The sequence below is a fragment of the Thalassophryne amazonica genome, chromosome 5, assembly GCF_902500255.1.
Source record: "Thalassophryne amazonica chromosome 5, fThaAma1.1, whole genome shotgun sequence".
Classification (NCBI taxonomy): domain Eukaryota; kingdom Metazoa; phylum Chordata; class Actinopteri; order Batrachoidiformes; family Batrachoididae; genus Thalassophryne; species Thalassophryne amazonica.
In genome coordinates, this window is record NC_047107.1 from 130785625 (window position 1) to 130802608 (window position 16984).

At 41.2% G+C, this 16984-nt stretch overlaps 1 protein-coding gene across 1 annotated transcript in view; it reads left to right on the forward strand.

Moving 5' to 3' along the window:
* Nucleotides 1-383: 383 nt before the first annotated feature.
* The window catches only part of LOC117511364 (gastrula zinc finger protein XlCGF57.1-like), a 121564-nt gene continuing 104963 nt past the window's right edge, over nt 384-16984 (forward strand). Inside the window, exon 1 of the mRNA XM_034171408.1 lies at nt 384-678. Within this exon, the coding sequence (XP_034027299.1) occupies nt 504-678 (175 nt within the window). The 5' untranslated portion in view covers nt 384-503. The remainder of the gene's footprint in view (nt 679-16984) is intronic.

The window sequence follows — 16984 nt, forward strand, 5'->3', positions numbered from 1 at the left end:
GAACATTTCAAAGACACTGAAGAACATTCCATGAACATCTCATTTCACCATGTCACTTGCACTTTACTCTTCGCACCTTATATACTGTATCTACACTATTGCACATAACCTGTAGGTCCACTGATTGGACTTCTGCTGCTGTGTGATTTTGTGTGTGTGTGTGTGTGTTTATTGTACATGTCTATATCCATTGGAGACTGGTCAAACGCAATTTCAGTCTTCTGAGCTAACCCTGTTACATAGATTTTTGACAAAGTACACTTTGACTTTAACTTTACTTTGAAGTCGTCTCTGTTTTGTCTCTTACTTTGAAGGCGCCTCTTTTCGCTCTCTTATTTTGAAGGCGCCTCTTTGCCCTCTTTTACTTTGAAGGCGCCTCTGTTTCCGGCCCTTAGCTTAGCTTGCTAGCTGTGAGCAGCAGCGTTCGTGTCTGTGACTCTTTGGTTCTTTTGTTGTTTTGTGACGGAGTTTGTTTTAGAAAAAGTTGGTGTCGTTGTGTGAAAATGTCTAAAGTCCAAATGCTGAGAGCGTTGGTGAAGCAGCGACTAACTGCGGCTGCTGAAGAGATATTTGGGCTGTTTGAAAGAACCATAGCAGAGTACGAGGAGGAACTTTGTCGTTCCAAAGAGGAGAACCACCGACAGCGACACCTGCTGGACGCCGTCTTTAACCCTAAAGGTTTGGTTTATTTTATTGTGTCCTTCATCGGTTTTTTTCGAGGATTTCGTCAGAAAAGGATTTGAAATGTTCACTTTGGCACGTAAAACCTGTGCCAGTTCAACATGCAGATCCACCTTGGATTTGCTGTGGTGACCCCGAGTGCAAACAAGGGAGCAGCCGAGGGGAATTTACTTTTACTAAATGTTAAAAATATACAGTAACTCCTAGAATTTTGTGCATTTGTTTTAGCTTTTGTGATGTTCTCACGATGAGTAAACCTTTGAGTATAGCTGTGTATGATGTTTGTGGATTGGGGCTGCAGCTATCGATTACTTTAATAATCGAGTATTCTGTCTTTTATTCTGGCGATTAATTGGATAAAAAAGTACTTTTGCGTTTTAAACATCAACACTCCAGGGATCTCCCTAAGCAATGGCACAGTGTCGCTGCACCACCACGCAGATTGCCAAATTTAGTGTATCCCTTTCTGTTTTCCTGAGTAATCCTTTATTTTTTCACGTCTTTTGAATCTTTTTTCCCGGTGTTAGGAGCTCAGCGCTTCCCTGACACCAGACCGTAAGCGCAGACAGTCGGTGTAATAATCAGTCAGGCTGCACGTGACCGTGAGCACAGCCTGTGAAAGGCTGGACTCTGGGAGGGGTGCAACAATTTGCCCAAACTGACGCCAATAATTTCTCCAAACTGACTCCAAATATTTATTTTCAGAAATGCACGCCGTTCTCAAAACGGTGCATGAAGCGCTCTCTTAGAATGCTGAAACAATAAACAAGAGATGTTTAACTCATTGAGTGCAGCCATTTTCAAAGTTCAGAACATCCCAGTGCCAGACCCATAGAAAATTGAGTTCTGTGTCCATGTCAACAACAAACATACCACAAGAAAAGAAAAGAGAAGAAAAGAAATTGGCTCAATGACACGTCTTTGGCGTGGGGCGTTTTAGAGTCAATGGCATCGAGTGAGTTAAGTATGTTTGAGTATTGGCAATTTTTTTGTAGGGGGACACACACACAGCAGACTCTGAACTTTTAGTGGAGCAGATAACTGTAAAAATTGTTCATTTCTGGAAAGAAGCACCAAAGTTGGCACAAATACTCCTTAGACATTACTCTTTTGAAAAAACTTGAATTTTCAGTAGGTGGCCAGGTAGGGGTCATTTGAAGAATTACACAGGGGTCACAATTTAAAAATGCTCCAATCATATTGAAAGCTATACCACATTATTTGTCTGATCACAACAATACAAAAAAAGTATAGTTTGGACTATCTGTGACTGAATGTTATGGAGTCATGGGGTAAAAACAACAACAAGTAAATCAATTCAATTCAATCAATTTTTTTTTTTATATAGCGCCAAATCACAACAAACAGTTGCCCCAAGGCGCTTTATATTGTAAGGCAAGGCCATACAATAATGATGTAAAACCCCAACGGTCAAAACGACCCCCTGTGAGCAAGCACTTGGCTACAGTGGGAAGGAAAAACTCCCTTTTAACAGGAAGAAACCTCCAGCAGAACCAGGCTCAGGGAGGGGCAGTCTTCTGCTGGGACTGGTTGGGGCTGAGGGAGAGAACCAGGAAAAAGACATGCTGTGGAGGGGAGCAGAGATCGATCACTAATGATTAAATGCAGAGTGGTGCATACAGAGCAAAAAGAGAAAGAAACAGTGCATCATGGGAACCCCCCAGCAGTCTACGTCTATAGCAGCATAACTAAGGGATGGTTCAGGGTCACCTGATCCAGCCCTAACTATAAGCTTTAGCAAAAAGGAAAGTTTTAAGCCTAATCTTAAAAGTAGAGAGGGTGTCTGTCTCCCTGATCTGAATTGGGAGCTGGTTCCACAGGAGAGGAGCCTGAAAGCTGAAGGCTCTGCCTCCCATTCTACTCTTACAAACCCTAGGAACTACAAGTAAGCCTGCAGTCTGAGAGCGAAGCGCTCTATTGGGGTGATATGGTACTACGAGGTCCCTAAGATAAGATGGGACCTGATTATTCAAAACCTTATAAGTAAGAAGAAGAATTTTAATATTCTATTCTAGAATTAACAGGAAGCCAATGAAGAGAGGCCAATATGGGTGAGATATGCTCTCTCCTTCTAGTCCCCGTCAGCACTCTAGCTGCAGCATTTTGAATTAACTGAAGGCTTTTTAGGGAACTTTTAGGACAACCTGATAATAATGAATTACAATAGTCCAGCCTAGAGGAAATAAATGCATGAATTAGTTTTTCAGCATCACTCTGAGACAAGACCTTTCTGATTTTAGAGATATTGCGTAAATGCAAAAAAGCAGTCCTACATATTTGTTTAATATGCGCTTTGAATGACATATCCTGATCAAAAATGACTCCAAGATTTCTCACAGTATTACTAGAGGTTAGGGTAATGCCATCCAGAGTAAGGATCTGGTTAGACACCATGTTTCTAAGATTTGTGGGGCCAAGAACAATAACTTCAGTTTTATCTGAGTTTAAAAGCAGGAAATTAGAGGTCATCCATGTCTTTATGTCTGTAAGACAATCCTGCAGTTTAGCTAATTGGTGTGTGTCCTCTGGCTTCATGGATAGATAAAGCTGGGTATCATCTGCGTAACAATGAAAATTTAAGCAATACCGTCTAATAATACTGCCTAAGGGAAGCATATATAAAGTGAATAAAATTGGTCCTAGCACAGAACCTTGTGGAACTCCATAATTAACTTTAGTCTGTGAAGAAGATTCCCCATTTACATGAACAAATTGTAATCTATTAGACAAATATGATTCAAACCACCGCAGCGCAGTGCCTTTAATACCTATGGCATGCTCTAATCTCTGTAATAAAATTTTATGGTCAACAGTATCAAAAGCAGCACTGAGGTCTAACAGAACAAGCACAGAGATGAGTCCACTGTCCGAGGCCATAAGAAGATCATTTGTAACCTTCACTAATGCTGTAAAAACAACAAGAATGGTGACAAAGGTCAATTTTAATTTGTACAGGGGTTAGAAGTTAAAGTTGCTCCAATTTTGTTAAAACGTGGTGCAAATTATTGGTTGAACTAATAGGATTAATAAATTAAATAGTTTTGACTGTGTTGAATGCTTTGTCTGCAAGATAAAGGTAGAGCAATGTCAACATCCATTGGATTCTATGACTTGTGACATATGTTACCCTGTAACATGATAACTAAGCATGACACATAGTGCAAACTATTCCTTTTTAAAACCCTATCAACTCAACCAATAATTTGCATCACATTTTGCAATATTTAGAGCAACTTTAACATCTGACCCCTGTACAAACTAATGCTGACCTTTGTCACCATTCTTGTTGTTTTTACCCCACAACTCCATAACATTTAGTCATAGATAGTCCAAACTATACCTTTTTGGTATCGTTGTGATCAGACAAATAATGTGGTATAGCTTTCAATATGATTGAAATATTTTTAAATTTTGACCCCTGTGTAATTCTTCAATTGACCCCTACCTGGCCGCCTACTGAAAATTCAAGTGGCTACTCAGTTTTTTCAAAAGAGTAATATCTAAGGAGCATTTGTGCCAACTTTGGTGCTTCTTTCCAGCATTTGTGCCAACTTTGGTGCTTCTTTCCAGATTTGAAGGATTCCTTTGTAAATATTCTGTTATCTGCTGTTCTATTTAAGATCTGATGTTGAGCCCTGACAAGGCAGCAGTGCGTCCCGCTGTACATCTGTAAAGGCGAGCGCTGTTTGTTTTTCATGTACCGTTTTGAGAACGGCGCGCATTTCTGAAAATAAATAAAAGTACTTCTTTTAGTCATATTTGGAGTCAGTTTTGCTTTAAATGCACAGTCAGTCTATTTGAGATGATGAGCGTGGACCCTCTTTCTCTTAAAAGGCTTTATTTTACTCTTTTGTGTCGCATTGGAAAGCGGTAGCTTTGGGTGCTACAGATTACCCCTTACACAGCTTGTGCACATGCTCTAGTCTGCTGTTTTTTTTCTGGGGATGTTACAGCGCCACACACAGGCCTGGCATATGTACTACAATGTTAAACGGAGCTTCGAGGCACAGAATTTGCCTCAGATAATGCAATGGAGACACGCACATCCAAAGCACCTGAAGAGGTGTGCAGGATCAACAGCATATCACAGTGAAAAACCAAATGATCCGCACAGTCACAGCGCTCCCCGTCAGAAAAACCTTTTATTTAACAAAAAGATAAATGTAATGTTTTGGGAAAATGCCCTTCGTCAGACAGCATGTTCAGTGCTACACACCTGTCTAAATAATTGATTGCTCCCAGCTGAAGTCCAGTCAAACAAATTAAAAACATCTGATCCAGTTATCTGATGCAGACATCCTCACAAATTAATAAGAGCAATCAGATAAATAAATGCCAAAGCTGACACAGACAAAAGAAAAGAAAACAGACAAAGACACTGATGCAAAGCACATATTGATAAAATAAAATAAAATACAGAGCACTACAAGATAACCAAAGTAATGGCAAAAGTACAAACCAGACAATCAATACATCATAGAACTACTTGGTGGTTTAAAAAAAAAATTAATTATTTGAGTTACTTGACTAATCATTTCAGCCCTGTTTGTGGATTTCAAGGTTATCAGTGAAACTCAGCTGTTTGGTGTCATTATGGTGCAGATGTGCAGCAGCTGTCGGTGGCTGAAGAACAGTTTTCCGCTGAGCAGCAGGACTGGGACCAGGACAACCATGAAGACTCGCCCCTTAAAGAGGAGCAGGCGGAACTCCGGATCAGTCAGAAGGGAGAGCAGCTTCAAGAACTGGAGGAGATAAAGTTCACAGTCACTCATGTGGAGGATGAAGAGAAACCTCAGTCCTCCCAGCTTCATCAAATCCAAACTGAAGCCAGCGGCTCCACTGAACACATGAAAACAGAATCGCCTGGAGCAGAACCAGACACACAGTCCGGTCCACAGACTGATGACAAGGATTTGAACCATTGTGGAAATCAATGTAGGGACAGCTGCCTGTTGTTTTACAAATCTGCAACACAGGCTGAAGTCCCATCAAATAAAAAAGAAATTAGTAGGGGAGAGAAACCGTTCAGCTGCTCTGAATGTGGTAAAACATTTAAAAACAAGAGTAATCTCAATCAACATATTAAAATTCATAAAGGTGAGAAACCATTTCAGTGCTCATTGTGTGGGAAGACGTTCATTCACAGGAGTTACTTAAGGTACCACATGAGGTGCCATACAGGAGAGAAACCATTCAGCTGCTCTGTCTGTAAGAAACACTTTCGGACCAGTGGACACGTTGTGACACACATGAGAGTTCACACTGGAGAGAGACCATATGTTTGCCCCATATGTAACAAAAGTTTTATACAAAAAGTCCACCTGGCAGGACACATGGACGCCCACATGGGACAAAACACGGTGAGGTGCAGCGCCTGTGGGAAGAGGTACAGCAAGAAGTCAAATTTGGAAAGACATAAATGTGGCAGAGATTGACATCACGTCAACATCAACTTTATCAGCTGCTCATCTGATCAAATGTCGGGTAAAAAGATTCAGTCTCACGTCAGAGAAATGAAGCCAAAGTTTGGGAGATACGTAGACAGTGCCCTCTGTAGGTGGAACATTGTGTTGTTGTCATCAGGTTTATAATACGGCTCTTTTCCACAAATGCTCAACCTTTTTTTTTTTTCTTTTTTTTAAATTTAGTCATAAACAGAAGTGGATGTTGCAGATGTGTTCACTCACATTAAGTCTGAATGGAAATCCAGACATGTGGAGCGTGTTATCTTCACTAAATAATCTTATCACAGAAATGTGAGCCAAGTAATCAGTTAGCGTAATGCTAACAGATTATGTTTTAGCTCTGAACATGGTCCCGTTTCAAAGTTCTGTGATTGGATAAGATGATGACGTGTAAGATGACAATCAAATATTCCTGATAAGAGTTTCCTGATCACTGCTAACTGCGCTGTGGTTTATCAGCTGGGTGGCTAACGTCATATCGTACTTGACATAAATTTTTCTATTACCTGTTAAAGGTTTTTATTTTGAAGTGATTGTAGTTATTTCACTCGCGAATGCATTTTGAGCTTTTTATTATCTCAACTAAAAATGCAGATATAAAGGTCACATTTGGAATACACCGCAGATACAGTAGTAAATATCATAAATGGGATACAGAGCTAATTCGTCATTCTGTAGCATCACAAAATGGCAGTTTGTCCATTCTCGCAAAAAAATTACAAAATTTGAAAGCGCTTTACTAAAGAAGGGATTCAGTGGATAATCTTCATGTTGTAGAATACACATCTGGGTAGATAGTTAGGTAGCTAGGTACAGTATGTGTGTAAATGTGGTCATAATTTGAAGGGTTTTTGAATTATTTACTCTCAAAAATTGAATGTGATCATAGAATGTCAAAAATAGGCCTCCAGTCTCTTTATGATTTGACCATGTGGGCAAGTGCTCAGCCACTTCATAATTTTTTGTGGAGAGCATATTGATATACCAACTTTATGTCAATTTTTTTTAAATCAAGCTCAAATGCCTTCATAGTGAAAAAAAATTTGCAAAGTAGGGTACCACAACAAAGCTGCCTCAAGGTGCTTCATACAAGTAAGGTCTAAACTGGGACTTCTGAGGGATTGTTTGTTGCTGTGACGCCACTCTGAACTTCACACGGTTGTATACGCTTCTTTTATTTCTGTTTAGCATTCTTCTGGTTATTAATTGTATCTACTTTGAACATTATTTAACAACAGTCCTGTTGTGAATCGCTGGCAGTTCGCATTCGCTGGCGGTTAGCATTTGCTAGCTAGGTCGACCCCTCCCGTTGTTACTTTTTATAGCTGTTTCTTTTCTACCCGTTTAATACTTCTGTTTGTTTTTCAGTTGAACTGCTGTGAATTTGAAGTAATTATTTTACTCCTGTGTAAAATCTTAGGAGCGGTTAGCTTGCTTTAGCTATTTCAGACCCCCGTCATAATTTTTACCTTTCATTTTTTTACACTCCTGTTAGTTAATTAACTGTTTAGTGTATTTTATAGCTGCTGCGTTTTTACCTGTTTAATACTTCTGTTAGTTTTTCAGTGTAACTACTGTGAATTTTAATAAATTTATTTGCGTCTGTGTGAGCCTTAGGAGTGGTTAGCTTATCCATTATTGTTAGCTCGTGTTTGCTTGGCTACATTCTTGAATTTCTTAGTGCACAAAGTACACTACTAATTCTACTTTACACCCTCCGTAAATCCTGTGATGTTGGAAGATAGGGTGGCTCTCTTAGAGAGCCGTGTCCGTAAGTTAGAGCAGCTTCTTAGTGCAGTGGAGTTAGATGTTACAGGCACTCCAGATGAGGTTAGTGTTGGGCCGGCAATCAATCAATCAATTTTTTTATATAGCGCCAAATCACAACAAACAGTTGCCCCAAGGCGCTTTATATTGTAAGGCAAGGCCATACAATAATTATGTAAAACCCCAACGGTCAAAACGACCCCCTGTGAGCAAGCACTTGGCTACAGTGGGAAGGAAAAACTCCCTTTTAACAGGAAGAAACCTCCAGCAGAACCAGGCTCAGGGAGGGGCAGTCTTCTGCTGGGACTGGTTGAGCCCATTAGCATCAGCCTAGAAACGCCGGCTGTGGAGGACGGCTTTCGGACTATGGCTAGGCGGAGGAAGCTCCGTAGGGCTTGGTGCCCGGTTGTGGCACCCCGATCACACTCGCCAGTGCGAACTGTGAATCGGTTCTCCCCCTTGGATTTGCCAGATGTGAATTCTCTGAGCCCACAAGTGACTTCCACTCCTGTCTCCAGGCTGAAACACCGGACTCTATCACCCGCAAAGTCAGGTTACAGACGCCGACTGACGTTAAATGTATTCCTGGGTCCAGAGCTCCCGACATTGCATGTCATCTTAGGGTGCTGACGCTGCAGAAGGGAAGACAGACGAAGGAACATGACATGAGATATAGTCACATAGTTATTCATGTTGGCACCAATGATATTAGGATGAAGCACTCAGAGGTCACAAAAATGGACATAGAGAGGACTTGTGACCTTGCCAGAAAGATGTCAGCATCGATTAATAGTCTCTGGTCCCTTCCCCTCCCGGGGTACTGATGAGGCGTTTAGCAGGCTGACATCGTTAAATAGGTGGCTGGCGCAGTTTTGTAGACAGCAAGGCTTTAGCTTTATTGATAACTGGCCTTCGTTCTGGGGCCACCGTGGCTTGCTGATGCTGGACAGCCTCCACCCTACTGGGGAAGGCGCCGCCATCTTATCTGCGAACATAGATAGAGCTCTACAGGGAGGGTAACATTAGGAACCTACAGGCTATGTGAAAACCTGGCTTAAACCTACAGCTGTCCTCCCCTTAAATGAGGCCTGCCCACTAGCATATACATTTAGTCACATCCCTCATGATGCGAAGCAAGGCGGGGGTGTTGCTCTTATTTATAAATCTAGATTTAGCTTATTAGCTGTTGGGGGTTACAAATATCACTCATTTTAGCATCTGATTCTCCGCTCTGCTCGGGATATTACACATTGCCAAGGTCAGAAGAATAAAAATCAGTCGTATTACTTTACTAGTGTAGATAACATTTTGATCATTGGTGACTTTAACATTCATATAAATAAGCCTTCTGATCCCCTCTGCAAATCATTTATGGAAATTGTGGATGCATTAGGGTTTCGGCGATGCATTCGGGATTCGACGCACATTAGTGGAAATACCCTGGATCTGGTTCCCGCACATGGTATTGCTGTCACGAATATTGACATCATGCCTCTTACATCAGTGGTATCTGATCAGTCACTTATTAAGTTTACAGTTTCGCTGCCGTGTTTAGTGGAACAACAACCTTATATATCTTTACGGCGATGCATCAACTCCTCAACTAAGACTGAAGTCGAAGCTAGACTGCCTGATGTCTTAGCTTCACATTTGACAAATACCCAGTCAGTAGACAGACTTGTGGATAGTTTAAACTCAGTGCTCAAAACTACACTCGACATGATTGCACCACCTGTGTTAAAACCGCGCTCCCCCAAATCATAGTTACCTTGGTTCAATGATTATCTGCATGACCTTAAGCATAAAGCAAGAGGTCTAGAACGGAAATGGCGTCATTCAAAATTAGAAGTATATCACCTTGCGTGGCGTGATGCTATCTTAGACTATAAGCATGCATTATTGGCTACAAAGCAGACTTAGTACTCTGATTTGATCAGAAAAAACAAGCATAACTCAAAGTTCTTGTTCGACACGGTGGCAACACTTTTGCATAGACAACCACCTGTAGTTCGCTCTCCTTTTACAGCACAAGATTTCTTGGATTACTTTGGGAAGAAAATAGAAGACATCAGGTTAAACATATCCCAGCATGCCTTAACCCAGCCACTACACCCTGCTATTGATGTGGGCGCCACTACTGAGATATTACCTAGATTTACAGAATTTGACAGTATCGCATGAGGCATGCTGACAAAACTTGTAATGTCAACAAAAAGCACAACCTGTTTATTTGATCCTATACCAACAAAACTGTTTAAGGACCTGTGGCCCACTCTTGGACCGACTGTGCTGGAAATTATTAATCTTTCTTTAACTTCTGGATCTGTTCCTAAATGTTTCAAATCTGCAGTGATTAAACCATTACTTAAGAAACCTAATCTTGACCCTAGTGTATTGACAAACTATCAGCCGATATCAAATCTATAATTTTTCTCTAAAATTCTGGAAAAAGTGGTGTCACGGCAGCTCGTAGACTATCTTACTGAGAATAATCTCTTTGAGCCACTGCAGTCTGCTTTTAGAAAATATCATTCCACAGAGACGGCTCTCACTAAAGTGGTGAATAATCTTCTGCTTACAATGGATTCGGACACCACTACAGTTCCGTTGCTGTTAGATCTCAGTGCTGCATTTGATACAGTGGATCATCATATTCTACTTGATAGGCTGGAAAATCACTTTGGGATTACTGGGAGTGCCCTTGCATGGCTGACGTCATACTTGACCAGTCGTTCTCACTGTGTTTTGTACAGTAACACTACCTCTAACCTTAGTGACATGAAATTTGGGGTTCCACAGGGGTCTGTCTTAGGCCCCTTGCTTTCCCTTATATAACACCCCTTGGGCACATATTGCGGCGTTTTGGGATTACCTTTCACTGCTACGCAGATGATACTCAGTTATACATGCCGATAACTGCTGGTAATCTCGTTCACATAAAATCCTTAGAAGATTGCCTTGCAGCAGTGAGAAGTTGGATGTCTAGAAACGTCCTACTTTTAAACTCTGATAAGACTAAAATGATGGTTCTTGGTCCAGTGAGACATCGGCATCAATTTGACCAGTTAACGCTCAGCCTCGGCTCGTGTGTCATACATCACACTGACAAAGTGAGGAACCTTGGGGTAATTTTTGATGCTTCATTGTCCTTTGGCCTCCACATTAGAAATATTACTAGGACTGCTTTCTTCCACCTGTGAAATATAGCGACGATTCGTCCCATCCTGTCTATGGCTGATGCTGAGACCCTGATCCATGCATTTATCTCTTCTAGATTGGACTACTGCAATGTTCTATTTTCTGGTTTACCGCAGTCCAGCATTAGGGCTCTCCAATTGGTTCAAAATGCTGTAGCCAGACGTTTGACACGAAGCAGAAAGTTCGACCACATTACACCCATTTTAGCGTCTCTTCACTGGCTTCCTGTCCCAGTGAGATCAGATTTTAAGGTTCTGCTACTAACCCTATAAAATTATTCATGGACTGGCACCTCCCTACCTAGCTGACCTAATTAAACCTTACGTACCGGCCCGGGCTTTACGTTCTCACGGTGCAGGACTACTTTGTGTCCCTAAGGTGAATAAGAAGTCTGCTGGTCACAGAGCTTTCTCTTATCGTGCCCCTGTTCTGTGGAATGATCTCCCTGCGTCAATAAAACAGTCAGATTCTGTGGAGACTTTCAAGTCCAGACTTAAGATGCACTTATTTTACCTTTCATATGGCTAGCATAATGGTACAGTTTTGTTTTACGCTTTTTACTCTTTTAATTAATTTATTAGTAATTGGAGCGGGCCGCGGCCTCAACTTTACTTAAATTCTGGGTCTTTTAGTGAAGTTTAGGGCTAGTGGCCGGCGATCACCTTAGTATTTCTCTGTTTTTCTTGTTGTTTAATGCTGACAAATTATACAGTATTTTTTTTGTCTTTCTGATGCCTGATTCTGTTTTTCTCTCTAAGGTGCAGCTCCATCCAGAGATGGGACTTGTATTCGTGTTGGTGACCCTCCTGTCCTGTGCTCCAATAGCATTTCTTGTGTATTCGTTCGTGAATTGTTCTGTAATTTATGTCTGTATCATGGCCCAAGCAGAGGGTCACCCCTTTAAGTCTGGTCTGCTTGAGGTTTCTTCCTCAGAGGGAGTTTTTCCTTACCACTGTTGCTCTGGGGGTTGGTAAGGTTAGACCTTGCCTGTGTAAAGGGCTTTGAGGCAACTTTGTTGTGATTTGGTGCTATATAAATGAAAATAAATTGAAATTGAACCTTGCAAATGGTGCAATCTGATGTGAGCATGTATTCAGGGAATACAAGGAAACACAAACACAAATTACAGAACAATTAACAATACGAATATACAGGAAATGTTGCTGGCACACAGAAGGTTTACAGAAATAGACACCACACCCATCTCTGGATGGAGCTGCACCTCAAACAGAGAAAAAAAAAAAAAACAGAATCAGGCATTAGAAAGACAAGAAATACAGTATAATTTGTCAGCATTAAACAACAAGAAAAACAGAAGAAATACTAAGGTGTTCGCCGGCCGCTAGCCCCAAACTTCACTAAAAGACCCAGAATTTAGATAAAGTTGAGGCCTTGGCACGCTCTGTTTACTAATAAAATGAATTAAAAGAGTGAAAACCATAGTAACATACTATACCAGTATGCTAGCCATACAGAAGGTAAAATAAGTGCGTCTTAAGTCTGGACTTGAAAGTCTCCACAGAATTTGATTGTTTTATTGATGCAGGGAGATCATTCCACAGAACAGGGGCACGATAAGAGAAAGCTCTATGACCTGCAGACTTCTTATTCACCCTAGGGACACAAAGTAATCCTGCAACCTGAGAACGCAGAGCCTGGGCCGTTGTTGCAGACCGGGCGGTCCACCCCTAAAAATGGGTCCGTCTTTTGCATCTGCGCATGCGTCATTTCAGACCACAGCAGCACGTCTGAGATGGAGTCTCTTCACCCAAAGCAATCAAATGGATTAATGGGATTATTAACCATCAGATGACAAGGTAAAACCTCTTAAATCATTATAAAGTCAGTTTTAAGCAGAAACACGATGAAATTCTGTGATGCTTTGAAATGACCAATGCGCAGTGAACGCATCAGCTAGCAGCTCCTTTAGCCACGGCGCTCAGATCACTTCCGCCACCTTTTATGATGAAATAATGCTGAATTTCTGTGGAAATGATTGTTGTACAAAAGCTTCAAATATTTGTAGCTGAAACAGATGACTGGAGGCAGTTTGAAGCAGAAACAATGTGATAATCAGTGAACCGCGTCATCGGGGGGGGGGTCTGATTCTTAGGGGGACTGTTCGGTCTGCGACACCAGTACATAAGGTTTAATTAGGTCAGCTAAGTAGGGAGGTGCCAGTCCATGAACAATTTTATAGGCTAGTAGCAGAAACTTAAAATCTGATCTCACTGGGACAGGAAGCCAGTGAAGAGACGCCAAAATGGGTGTAATGTGGTCAAACGTTCTGCTTCGTGTCAAAAGTCTGGCAGCAGCATTTTGAACCAACTGGAGATCCCTAATGCTAAAACCAGAAAATAGAACATTGCAGTAGTCCAATCTAGAAGAGACAAATGCATGCATCAGGGTCTCAGCATCAGCCATTGACAGGATGGGACGAATCATCGCTATATTTTGCAGGTGGAAGAAAGCAGTCCTAGTAATGTCTCTAATGTGGAGGTCAAAGGACAGTGTAGGCACACATGAGCCTAGGCTGAGTGTTAGCTGGTCAAATTGATGCTGATGTCTCACTGGACCAAGAACCATCATTTCAGTCTTAATCAGAGTTTAAAAGTAGGAAGTTTCTAGACATCCAGCTTCTCACTGATGCAAGGCAATCTTAAGATTTTATGTGGATGAGATTACCAGCAGTTGTCGGCATACTGCTCAGCGTGGCGTTCTTGTTGGAGTGACATTGCTGCTATTTTGGCGTTGTGGGATAGCTTGCCGGATTACTTTCGCCTGACCCAGTTTCCAGTTGCTTGCAAGATGTCGCTGAATTTGCCGAAGGTGCTGCTTACGATCATTTATGTGTAAAAACACACGAGATACACAAGTTCTTGTGCCAAATGTACTCCCGATGCTTTTGTTACCCATGAACAGTGGTGTAGTCCAGGGTATATGGCGGTATACCTACTTATTTTTCAATCAGCATTGCGTATACTCACTTCTACATCCCCCCTGATGCACACCATGCAGTAATATCTGTGTGCCAGATTGCCCAGTTTTTCCTCAAGGGTGATGATGCCGTGACCCACCCCCCTCTGCCTCCTCTGCTCCCTCTGCCTCTAATTGGCTGGTACTCACTGCCTTCACTGATTAGATGGGTTAATGTTCGGGATGAGGACTGATGAGCCAATCAGAGGCAGAGTAGGGCAGGTCATGCTAACACCTCAGTGCCACTACAGTTGATTGACAGGTCACTGCATGTCTCTTTGAAAGATGCGCGGAAATGCGGGAAAGGCAGTGGCACCACTTATTGAGAGAAACTACTTTCATAAGTTTTAAGGTGGTTTCCAAATGAATCATTGTTTTAAAGTACTGGCAATATGACTGCACATATCGAGGAGAAGAGATTTTGTCACCAATCATTAAACCGCGCGTCAGCTAACGTTATCATAAAGCTGAAGGTAGCTAGATTGGGATAATGTGGGGTAACCGCGTCATTGTTTTTCAATCAGTTTATCATTAACCCAGTTTGTTAGAATTTCATGCCAGACTGTGAGATTATCTCTGTGTCTGTTCAGCCTGTTTGTTATTGTAAAGGTCTACATTATAACGTTAGCCAAGTTACTGAGCCCTAACTAACCTACATGATCTGGTTTAATTTTACAGTAACTAGGCTGGTAGTTGATTTTAAAGTAAGTTAAAACACAAGAATGGGGACAATTAGTTTAAGATTTGGCCTAAAACAGTCCTGAGGTCTAACCAGGCTGTCTTATTTTGTACACGAACAGATAACAATGAAAAGGAAGGGAGGTATTGTTCACTTTTTATAGTCAGCTGTGTCAAACGCTGCCGTTAAATCTAAAAGAATTAAAATAACAGAATGACCAGAATCAACAGTTAAAATTAAGTCATTAAAAACTCTTATAAGTGCAGTTTTGGTGCTATGATGCAATTTAAAACCAGATTGAAATTTTTTGAGAATGCCACTAGCCTCCAAGTAAGTTTGAATTTGTTTAAAAACTAAATTCTGCAATATTTTGGACAGAAAAAGGCAACTTCAAAATTGGCCTATAGTTTGCAAGAATTTCAGATTCCAAATTTTGCTTTTTAAGCAAGGGCTGAACAACCGCATGCTAAAAAGAACTAGGGACGCAGCCAGATGTTTGCGATAAATTCATGATCCTCAGTAAATAAGGCCCAACCACGTCAAATGCATGTTTGAGCAGTTTGGGAGGAAGACAATCAAGTGGACAGTTAGCGGGTCGGAGCTTTTGCACAGCAACAGACAGATCACTGAGAGTAATTTGCTCAAAATGCTCAAAAGCTGTAGAACAGACTATGTTCATGGAAGGATTGGCCTCAAAAAAAGGCAGAGGTTGAAGCCCTAATGGCAGATACTTTATCAATAAAAAAAGTTAAGAAAGCTATCACACAAAGTTTGAGAGTGAGCAACACTGTTTAACTCCACAGGATTCACTAATGTGTTTAAAACATTAAACAGGACCTGGGGTCTCTTAGTATTTGATGTTAGTGTTGGTTAGTTTACACAGGTTTTTTTTGTTTTTTTTTTTGTGTCCTCAGCTCTTTTGTGTCCTACTCTTAAATTCAGGGTTTACTGCCATTAAACCTGATAATTCATCAGTAAAGTCTCATCCTTCAGCATGAGGGGGTTTGCTACATTGATAATGACTGGCCAGACCTGTGGACTGCTAAACAAACGGAAGACTTCAAATCCAAGAACCCCTGGTTGGGATCCAAAAACAAAAAATTGGGTAAGTTTAGGTAGATTGCTAGTTTGGGTAAGTTTTGAAACAGTGGGCACAGATAACTATTGCTTGTGTGCGTGCGTGCGTGTATGTGTGTGAAGGACCATGCACACATACAGCTGTGGATGCAGTAGTTACATTGTTTGTGCATCACAGGATGTCTGGTCTGTAGCGGTGTGAACTCCGTTGGGATCAACGAGGAGCAAAGTGCATCACTCTCAAGAGAATGGATGAACTTCGAAATTCAAGTGTCTGGCCTGGGAAGCAGAACTACACGTCTGTCAGCCTTGAGAAATAAGGTGAGGAAACATGCATTGTCCAAGGCCCACACTTAGGCTGTGAAGGTGGCAGAGCCATAGAAAGAAGCTGCCATTGAGAATGCAATGGAGACTACGACTGAGTCCTACATGAAGGAAACTGAAGCTGTGTTTCAAACAGCCTGCCATCTGGCCAAAAGGAACTGACCCTACAAACTGCTCCAAATCAAGTCATGATCATTTTATAATAGTGAGCAAGTAGAAATGATGGATTATGGGGTAAACTAAATAGAGTAGTCTTACATATCACTGTTTCTAAAACAAGTCACAGAGTGACTCGGTGTCTGTGCAGCCAGGGACACCCTCATCTTGTGGTTCTCAAAGTAGACATGTTTGTCTGTAATTTTATTGGCAGCATGCAGTCCATTGTTTTTTTTTTTGTTTGTTTTTTTGTTGTTTGTTTGTTTTGGTTTGGCTTTTTGCACATCATTGACATGATTAATTAATTAATTAATAATAAAATAATTAATATACCTCCAACTGATGTGTCTGGTGGTCATTGCAGTTGGACTGTTTGCCTGCAAAATAAGAATCAGTCAGTCACTCCTCAAACAAGTACAAACAGCACAATGTGATCATCATGTCCAGCCATAACTGCTAAAAATCTTCTACTACTACTACTAAAAATCGGTCCACCTTTTACATCTGCGCATGCATCATTTCGGACCACAGCAGCATGTCTGAGACTGAGTCTCTTCACCTGAATTAATCAAATGGATTAATGGGATTATCAACCATCAGATGATAAAGGTAGAACCCTCTTAAATCATTCTAAAATCAG